The 9,807-nt window shown below is 43.1% G+C and overlaps 1 protein-coding gene across 1 annotated transcript; it reads left to right on the top strand.

Annotated features, from left to right (window-relative positions):
- Positions 1 to 1,649: 1,649 nt before the first annotated feature.
- LOC104470103 (slit homolog 3 protein-like) lies at positions 1,650 to 8,488 on the top strand (the record flags this gene model as incomplete). Its single annotated transcript, XM_010084913.1, has 4 exons — positions 1,650 to 1,804; positions 4,166 to 4,451; positions 6,643 to 6,851; positions 7,993 to 8,488. Coding segments are annotated over 4 exons (889 nt in total), but the record flags the coding sequence as incomplete, so codon positions are not given.
- Between the last annotated feature and the right edge of the window lie 1,319 nt (positions 8,489 to 9,807).

Genomic DNA, 9,807 nt, shown 5'->3' with positions numbered 1-9,807 from the left:
GGCAAATAGCTCAGATGGAGACATCTACATTGCAGCTTTACAAAACACCTGAAAGGAATCTGACCTATGACTTTGTAGCTTACTCAGAGAGGATGCTGAGCTTATGGGCCATCCGAATGAGGAGAAGCCCATTCTTAAAACTAACCTTTGACATTTTAATATGGTATTTGCCACTTGTACAGCAATCCCAAATCCAGATTGTTGGCTCAGCAGTTTCTCAGGATGCCTGAATCCCACAGTTGGTGTTTTCTGTCTTTATCCGTATGTATCAGAACCACCACCCAGCTAACGAGCCTGCCGGGAGGAATTTGGAAAAGGGTGCTCGCAGGCCAAGCTTAAAATGTGTTGGCGGCACTGTGCATGTGGGCAGTTTACATAGCCCACAGTTTAATTTCAGCTGTAACTGCTACTGCTATTAGATTCTCATTATGCACTAGTGCTTGCATGCGTATGGAACAGAGGCTGTACCATTTAATTACATCCACAGCAGTGGGAAAGTCCCATCACACCCATAACTACCAGCCTAATTTGAAATCCTCTTTGCTCAAGAGCAGGCAATCCCACCCTTGTCCCATCTTGGCTTTTAGGACTGCATGAAGCTATCAAGTTGTTTTAGAGAATTTCAATGTGCAGCATTGAGAGTTGAAGCTGCCTGGAAAATAAAAAATGATAGTGTGATGCAAATTAAATTCTACCACTGAACCTTTTAATTTCTGGGAGATTGAACTGAAGATAAAGGTGAAGATTATATGTGGTGCAGACTAGCAAAGAGCTGTTGAGTTATCTGACTCACTGCAGGCTTCATGCTTTTGAAAAAAAATCAGTGTTCAAAACACTTGAGCAATAGATACACGGTGCATCTTGTCTGCTCAGATGGCCGCCTGCTGCCTCTCCCATGACCCCCTCAAAATTCATGCTGTTTTATTCTCAAGCCTCCATCTACACCTAAATGTTTCTCAAAGAGGAGTGGCAATGTGTCAGTTTTTTCCTTGTGTTCAGACAGGACTGTATTGTATTGAACAAAGTACCCCAGTCGTATATAAGCCAAAACCTCCTGAATTCCTTCTTTGGCTTTAAGTAACTCAGCCTGTCCTCATGCCTCAACACATAGTTCCAAATGTGAGGAAATGCTGGTTTCAGAGGCCTCTGCTGTTTCTTGCCCCAAACTGCAGTCCCTCCCTGCCCCTGTAAAATAATTTGAGTTTAAACTAACCATACAAAAAAAAAAAAAAATCATTTCAGTGATTTGCTTGCAACATGGGCACCAAGCAGTGTGACAGAGGGGCAGCGAGCTATGGCTGAGAGCACAGAACAGGGGATTTTACGTAATTTTGCCACCAAAGCCAGTATATCATGTAGCTACACCCTTGCTTTTCTGCCCTGCAAAACACAGCTACAGTAGCTACTGTTCTGATTAGCTGTCCTCTCAAGTGCAGGTATGTGCAGGTACTGCCTGCACAGGCATCAGCAATGTTTACATTTGTACATTGGGGGCTCATGCTAGAGGAAATGTCAAGAACATGGTGACTGTAAAGGAGCATGGAATGGGAGCTGCGCCTTGCAAAGTGTAATTCCAGGACATAGGATGTCACAGAAGCAGTTCATTGTTAACATCATCTTCTAATTCTCTTTTTTTCTTTTACTTTTAGTGTGGAAACAGTAAATGATGGGCAGTTTCATAGTGTGGAACTCATGATGCTGAATCAAACTCTGAACCTGGTGGTGGACAAGGGGACTCCCAAGAGTCTAGGAAAACTCCAGAAACAATCTCCTGTCAGCCTCAACACTCCCCTCTACATCGGAGGTACAGTGAGTTGCTCTGGACTTTGAGATCTTAACAGGTCTTCTCAGAAGCAAATCATCTTCCATCCTACGGAGAGGACTCTCCAGCAGCGCAAAACCTAGCAGTTAGCCTTCTCCCTCAGCCAGAAGTTGCTCCCCTGAACAAAGAGCCGGGAAACCACACCTCTGCTGTTCTGCTTCATGCTCCATAGTCCACTGGCACCCCTCCATGCAGCCAGCACGAGCTCACACACCAGACCAGGGAAGTTAACCTCAGCACAGGCAGCTTCTATGATACATGGCTATGGCAAGAGCAATCAGTTTGCCATTTCTAAAGCTTTCAGAACTGGCTGGCACCAGAAGAATACAACAGAAGTATCGCAGACAGTCATGTCAAAATGCAAACCAATAGTCAGTAGGTTTAAATATACCATAAAAGAGCTGTATTTCTGCTGGAAATTTTATAGAGATCTAAAAATACATGGGGAAAAAAATATTAAAACCTCCAAACCATATTATCACACAAGCTGACTAAGAACTTCTTGGCTAATGGTTTTTTAATTGGAAATTGAAGGTAGAGCTTCAATATTAGAAAGATGTTAGAATTGACCAAACTTCAGTTAAGAAGTTTTTTCACATTCAGTACTGAATTTTGGGGGAAGGAGAGGCTAAGTGGTGTGGGAACAGATGCCCAGAATAATGAATATCCCACTGATAAGGTGTCTGGATATGAGAGACAGAATGAAGGGTGTGCTCTGCCCAGTTGATTTGTTTTTGCCAGAACTGCCCCCAGCTCTATTCTGGACTGAATGTTGAAATCTCTCCCTTTCAGTGACACGGAGTTCTTAAATTTTTAGTCAGCCTATTCTAAATACAAAAGTCAGCAGAACTATAATTGACTCAGCAGGTCATTTGGTTTTTTCTAACCATATCATTGAAGCCAATAGTAGAAACTCTTAAGAACTTTACTTGGTGCTGGTGAAGTCTTTTGTAAATAATTCCTTTTAATAACACTTTTCTAAAAGAACCCTGAGTATTGCCCTTGTAAATCAGAAAAGTCACTCATCTTGCTTTGTACAGAGCTGAACTTGTGTAATTAAGAATGTCACAGGCTATTAAAGAGCATTAGCATTATGCATCAAAGAAAATCTGCTGGTGAGGCCATCACAATTTCTCCCTCTAGAACAGCATAAAAGATACCAACCCTGCAGCAATTCATACACAGCGAACTTGGGAAGTAATCACAAGTTTTGTTAATGGATGAGCATTGTGAATCAATACTAATTCTCAAAAGGTACCTACAAAAATGCATTCACAGGACACATCTGAGAGTCAAAATGAAGGACTTGGATACCAGAAGCCATGAGCTCAGTGGAGACTTTTTTTATTGCCCATTAAAATTCTTCTTGCTTCTTTCTAAACCCTCACTGTTACGCATGTGCCACCTCTCTGTGTGTAGGATTCCCACAGATGCCAGCTGCCCCTCTGCTTCAGACTTTTTAGTTAAAGTAATTGATTAAATTACCCCAGAGCAATTGTTCCTAACCTACACTAAGCTTTAAGACAGACCTGAGCCTTCACGTGCACAGAATTTTGTCCATCACTTGGCCTAGCAACTTTCCTCCTAACGCGTGGTTAAACAAAGATGCTGGCTTGGTTTTAAGACAATCTTTAACAGTGGAGTTACTTATGGATAGCCAGTTTGGAGGCCTCATGCAGTTGCAAATGGAAGCGCTTGCCTATGCTAATGCAGCTCTACAGCCCCAGCGGATGTCAGTGAGGAGGGTTTAACACAACACCCAAAAGAATCTGCTGGCCATCTGAGCACTTGAACTCTTCCAAGCGCTTGAGCAAGATGGAGGGTGCTTGCCAGAAAGACTTGGCCTGGCCTCCTGGAGTGCTGTTCTCTGTCTCTAGAGTTCTCCTGCACTACTTTCAATGGAGTGTACTCTTACCACTCCCCATCTTAACGCAGTGATCTAGTAACGCCTACCTATTTTGCTGAATCCCAGAGGTGGTAGCTACCTGCTGGCAAGTAAAGACATTCTTAAAGATTTCAGAAGGATAATTGCTATTAAACTAATTATCTAAGCATTATCTAAGGACATGCATATATGGCTGTTAGCCAAAAAAAATGGGCTCTTTTTTTTTTTCTTTTTTTTTGTCATATACTTCTTACATAAGCTTGGGAAAGTGTTTTTATTTTGTTTCTTTCCATTTCCAGAATGAGGACAATGAGACTGTACTACCTTACAATGGTCCTATGCAAATTAATTCTTTAAAGGTTATAAAGGACAGTGACAAAAAGAAACATTAGCAATTAAAATTTATGTACTGTCATTGTAACTGTGACTATACCTTCTCTTTTTGTTTTTATCTGAAGGGATCCCAACCTCTACTGGATTATCTTCACTGCGCCAGGGTGCAGATAAGACACCAAATGGTTTTCATGGATGTATTCATGATGTCCGCATCAATAACGAGCTGCAGGATTTCAAGGATTTACCACAGCAGTCACTAGGAGTCCTTCCTGGCTGCAAATCCTGTAACATCTGCAAGCATGGTATTTGCCGGTCCCTAGAGAAAACAAGTGTGATTTGTGAGTGTCACCCAGGCTGGACAGGCCCCCTGTGTGACCAGGAAATTGGAGACCCATGTCTTAACCACAAGTAAGCTCAAATGAATGCTCATGGGAGGGTGGAAGCTTTACAGCTAATGCATATTTCATGTTTCATCTTGTAAAACCACATCTGACTATTTTTGGAGGTGCTGGGTTCCCATATGAAATTATTGACTGTTGTGAGTCAGCATCCATGGCAACTCTCAATTCTCACTTCTTCTGATGTTGCTCGCTCTCCAAATGAGCTCTTTGTCCTGCAGGAGCTAAGCTGTTAATACTGCAGGTCATGCTTTCAGCTGTGACTCTACACATTAAAATATGAAAACTCCTGTTAATGGGTATGGCTTGCCTCAACAGTGGTGAGTGCTGGCACTTACCCAGAGCAGAGCTACCTGTGAGTGGGAAGCACCCATTTCAGGGACATGCTTACAGCAGCATTGTATTCAGACTAACTCCCTGAAGACTATTATGCACTCCAATGTGAACAGTTTTAAATTTCCCAAATATTACACTCTGAAACACCCCTTTAAAGTGTGAGTTTAAAGGCTAGCATGGAGTTGCATGCGAAGGGAGCATGAGTGTAAAGCATTCACAGTTCAAAGGCTCAGTAACCACATCTCCATCAGAAACACCGGGTGAATAGCTTACTTATGGCAAGTACACAAGGAAGCAGTCCAGCGCAGCCCAGCCGTCTGCATAGTTCAGTGCTGTTTCGTAAGCAGATGGAAGTACTTTTGTTTTAGAAGCTACTTTGGTTGCGCCATCTGTGGAAGGGGCTTTTCACAAGCACATACTTTTGACAGGTAAATTGACACATGAATAATCACTCTCTTAAGGGGAGAAATTTAACTTGGCAGAGGTACCATTTTAAACTTGCTTCTGGGTCTAATTCTGCAAAGTACTGAATGCTGGAAGGTGTTGAGAAGCACCTGACAAGTTTCCAGACCAAAGGTATGAAGACCCAAGTGAAGAAACACTCAGAGACCCAAATGTTTCCTTGAATTTCCAACATCAACTTGAAGCTGTTGTGGTTAGACAGAGAAAGATGAGGGAATTACAGCTGTTTACATCATGAGGGATTGTTTCTCTCATAATCCAAGGAAGGTGATGTAATCATGACTGTAGCTGCCTTGCTAAGGAAAGTAGCTGTGCGTATTTTAAATGCTCACATACTGTCTCACCTTTCATTAAATGAGCCTTTTGGAGTTGTCTCCTTAAAGCCAAAGCCCTTTGTGTCCAGGGGAGGACGGTGCCCTGCTCGTGGGTGTCTGCTCCAACACTCACAGATTAATCTCAGTGAGGAAATGCAACTGTAAAGAACAGGTAGTTGATGGTAATGAGAGTTACTATCCAAGCACACCTTTGGCTAGTGGGGCAGAAAATACTGCTTTCTATACACTGTGACTCCCTTTTCTACAGTATTTTGCATGTCTTGACCTGACCGAAACTGCTTTTATTGTTTGTGCTTTTTAGTTCAAAGCTTAAATATGAAATGTAGAAGGATTCACCATAATCAGGGAACAATTTCAAAGTACCATGAAGAAAATAAATAAAAATAAGAGAAAGACATGGGTTTGTGTCAAGTAGGACCTGATACAGCAAAGGTTTATAAGCCCAGAGTGGTTTTTCCTTGGCTAGACAGTGGTGTTTTCTCCCCTGTCTTCAGGCCATTCCGTGTTTTCCTGTCCCAGATGTGGGGACTGTGTCAGAGAACCTGCTGAGGATCAACACCCCTCCCTGGGATATTCCTCAGAAATACCAATGCTCACTGCAAACCACATGAGCCAGGGAACCCTTCAACTTCAACTGCCCGTGAATAAGTCTGTGCAGAGCTTTTCCACAAGCACCTTCGTTTATCACACTGTTTTTCATCACCTGATATTATTTGTAGAGTAATCCTGCTAAGGAAGCCTGGGCATGCAGCTTGATTGTTGGCACTTCGTTCCACCTGCTGATGCTGTAAATGTGAGCTGTCTTGTGAAGATGCCAAGTGTTGGTCCATGCTGGCAGAGGAGCCTAATGTTTTTCAAAGAGATCACTTAAGATCACAAATTCTAAATGTATTTTCTGAGCGCTATCCAGTATTCACTGAAAACCTCACAGTTTCTTCAGTGTTTGACACTGGACTGCTGTGTTTGGTTTAGTATCCTGGAATTAAATGGGCAGAAATGCCAAAACCAAACATCCTTGGGAAAAGGAACTTTAACACAGGCCAGCTCTAAATGCTTCTCTCTCCCCAGGTGTCTGCATGGTAAGTGCATGGTGGCCAATGTTGCTTACACCTGTAAGTGCATGGAGGGCTACACGGGCATGTACTGTGACAAGAAGAACAATTCCTCAAATCCCTGCAGGATTTTGAAATGCAACCACGGTCAGTGTAAAATTTCTGAGCATGGGGAACCCTACTGCGAATGCGATCCTAACTATAGCGGAGAACATTGTGACAGAGGTACGCTTGGCTGCAGGGCCCAGGACGCTGCTCTGCTGCATTTCTGGTTTACATCTTTGTTTTTACCTCTCTTCCATGTGACTTGTATTTGGGGGTAAATGGCAAATAGTAGAGCATAAAGCTAAGTCAACCTCTGCAGAGCAATACAGGGAGGAGAAAAGACCCACACAACAGCTAGCTAGCTACTATCCGAACATATGGAAAGGGGGACATCTGTAGCAAGATGTCTCCGTCTCCTGAATCCCCAAGGTTTGCTGCTCTCAGGCTTCTGGTGGGATGTTTAAAGGAGAGGTCATCGTGAGGTTTACCCTCAACAAGCAGCGATCAGTTAATTGCAGTGCTGGGAAAGGAGGTCTTACCCTGCACACCAAGGGCTTTCATAGATGACATGAGGAGGAACTGGAAGGCACGAGGTGCTGCTCACCCGAAGCATCAGTAAAGATCCTCAGCCTGCTCCCTCTGATGCAGCTGGGTGGGTTTCCTGGGGAATCCCACAGATCATGCTGGACTTTCCTCCTAGGGCTGTGGCCCAGCTCTTCAGCCTTGACCTGAAAAGACTCGCTGGAAACTCAGTGAGTTCTATCTTCATCCCTTCTGCCTTTTTTTGATCCCATACAGAAGGAAGGAGCTGGCTTGTATTATTTTTATTTAGATTGTGCCTTTCCTGTAAATGAACCACAGACCTTCCAAATTATACACATGTACAGCCTCACCAAAATGTATCTGGCTGCTGCAGAGTGACTACAGAACGGCACAGACATTTTCAGGTATCCCAGATTCCTAATGTCATGCAGAGAAGGCTGACCTTTGATCCTGAGAAGCAGACATAGTAAAACTAATCCATATTTTGCAGGAGTGTTGCAGGATTCAACACTCAGCATTCATTAAAGCACTTCCAGAACTGCTGATCAAAGCCAGCAGGCCTGCCTGGCCTCTGCCTTGTGCCGGATATTACACATTTGTGTAACACAAGCTCTGTTTTGATGGCAGGTACAAAGCAGTAAAAGATTACGGTCCCGCTCATGCCATCTGTTTGCCTTGAATATCATTACATGTACAGGGCTGTCTGCTTATGTTTGGGGAATATCTGGCAAAATATGACCACATTTTTTTTTCCTTTACATCTCTGTTGTCTTACCAGAGAATCTCTGCCAAGGAGAGATAATTCGAGAAGTAGTCCGTAAGCAGCAGGGCTACACGTCGTGTGCCACTGCCTCCAAAGTACCCCGCCTGGAATGCCATGGCAGCTGCAGCAACGGGCAGTGCTGCGTTCCTCTCCGGAGCAAAAGGCGGAAATACTTCTTCCAGTGTGTGGATGGCTCCACCTTCACAGAAGAACTGGAGAGACATGTGGAATGCGGCTGTTCAAAATGCTTATAAGCCATTCTCCAGTCTCTTGCCACTTTAATCGACTCAGAAGCGCTATCAAAACGGGACCTATTTACTTTCAGAGTGAAGAAGAAGAAGAAAAGAGTTATTAAGTATATTGTAAAATAAACAAAAAATAGAACTTATTTTTATTATGGAAAGTGACTATTTTCATCTTTTATTATATAAAGTATCACACCACTTTGGGTATATGTATCATATAGTGAGTTATTTTTACCATGAAACTTTTTTAACAGTTGTAAGAAAAAAAAATTCAAAAGTTAAAAGTTAAAAAAAATATATAAAGAACACATAGCCTAACAGGAGAAATGTGTTATATGTATGCACAATGAACAAACGTAAAGGTGTTCCAAGGACCTGCCACAGGACTGATACGGGCTGAAGAAACCTCCGAGGCTCTGGGTGGGTCTCGTAAGAGAGCGGATCCCCATGACTGACAGCCATCTCACCTGCTCGGGCACCCTGAGAAAGCCTCCCCCTCGGTCCCTTGCCCTGCCTAACACTGCCGACGCTGTTTTGTCCCTGTACAGTGGCTCCACTTGCTATTCCTGAACTGGTTCCCTGTAGCACGTAGGCACTGGCATAGCTTGAGGCTAAAGATGTTATTTGACTATTGTAATACTATAATACATTTTTGCTGTGTATGTTGTATTTATCTGTGTTCACAATATATTCTTCAGCAACTGTATCTATAGAGCACAGGCAGCTTTATCCAAAAGAAAGGGACAAAGCGAAAGGAAGTGGGGGAATATATGTTGCTTTGGGAAATTTGGGGGCAAAATGTGAAATAAGTGCAAAGTAATGCCTAATAAATGACATAGTACTTTTGTGTAAACTCCTCAGCTATGTTATTTCCCAAGTTTGTGCCTTTTTGCTCTCAGCCTTGAGCCCTTTTTTGTATATGAAATATAAGGAATGCACTGCTACGTAGTTTGTCACGCCTTGACACTTTAACTTGCAAAGGTTGTAAAGAGCATGAAAATATTGCAGGTGCCAGAATGTACTTTTTGGGGCTTTTACTCCCACTGTCACTTGAGCCACGGGTGTCAGCTGGGCTGTAGCTGCCTGTTCATCCGCACTCTGGCACCCAGCCATTGGCTCCTTTCCCACAGGTTTTTAGACGAGCAGACGTTGCACTATATCCATGTGAAGGTATTCAGCCAACATCTGTCTGCCTTAGCAGCAGTCTCTTCTCTGCACAAGGAGAGACGTTACAGCTCCATCCCATCCTGCTCTCGCATTTGGTGCAGATTGACCCATTCAGCCAAAGCTTTTCCATCTGCACTCCTTCATATCTTGCACTTGTGCCTCCCAAAGGACTCCCATTAACTTTACCTGTGTTCAGAGCAAACGCTGACTAGGAAATGGAAATCAATGCAGGGATAAATTCTCGCTGTGAATGTGAGGCAAAAATTGAGAGTGAGGTTGATTTTTGAAGGGTTTTTGGCAGGTCTGCCTTTCAGGATCAGTAAGTACATGCAAAGATTACCATGGATTACAGTTTCTCTTACTATAAATGTCAAAATTCCCATCAACAACTGTCCCATTATCAATGTAACATTTTTCT

This window comes from Pterocles gutturalis, unplaced genomic scaffold (assembly GCF_000699245.1).
Source record: "Pterocles gutturalis isolate BGI_N339 unplaced genomic scaffold, ASM69924v1 scaffold19900, whole genome shotgun sequence".
Classification (NCBI taxonomy): Eukaryota; Metazoa; Chordata; class Aves; order Pterocliformes; family Pteroclidae; genus Pterocles; species Pterocles gutturalis.
This window is presented reverse-complemented; position numbering and strand designations above follow the sequence as displayed.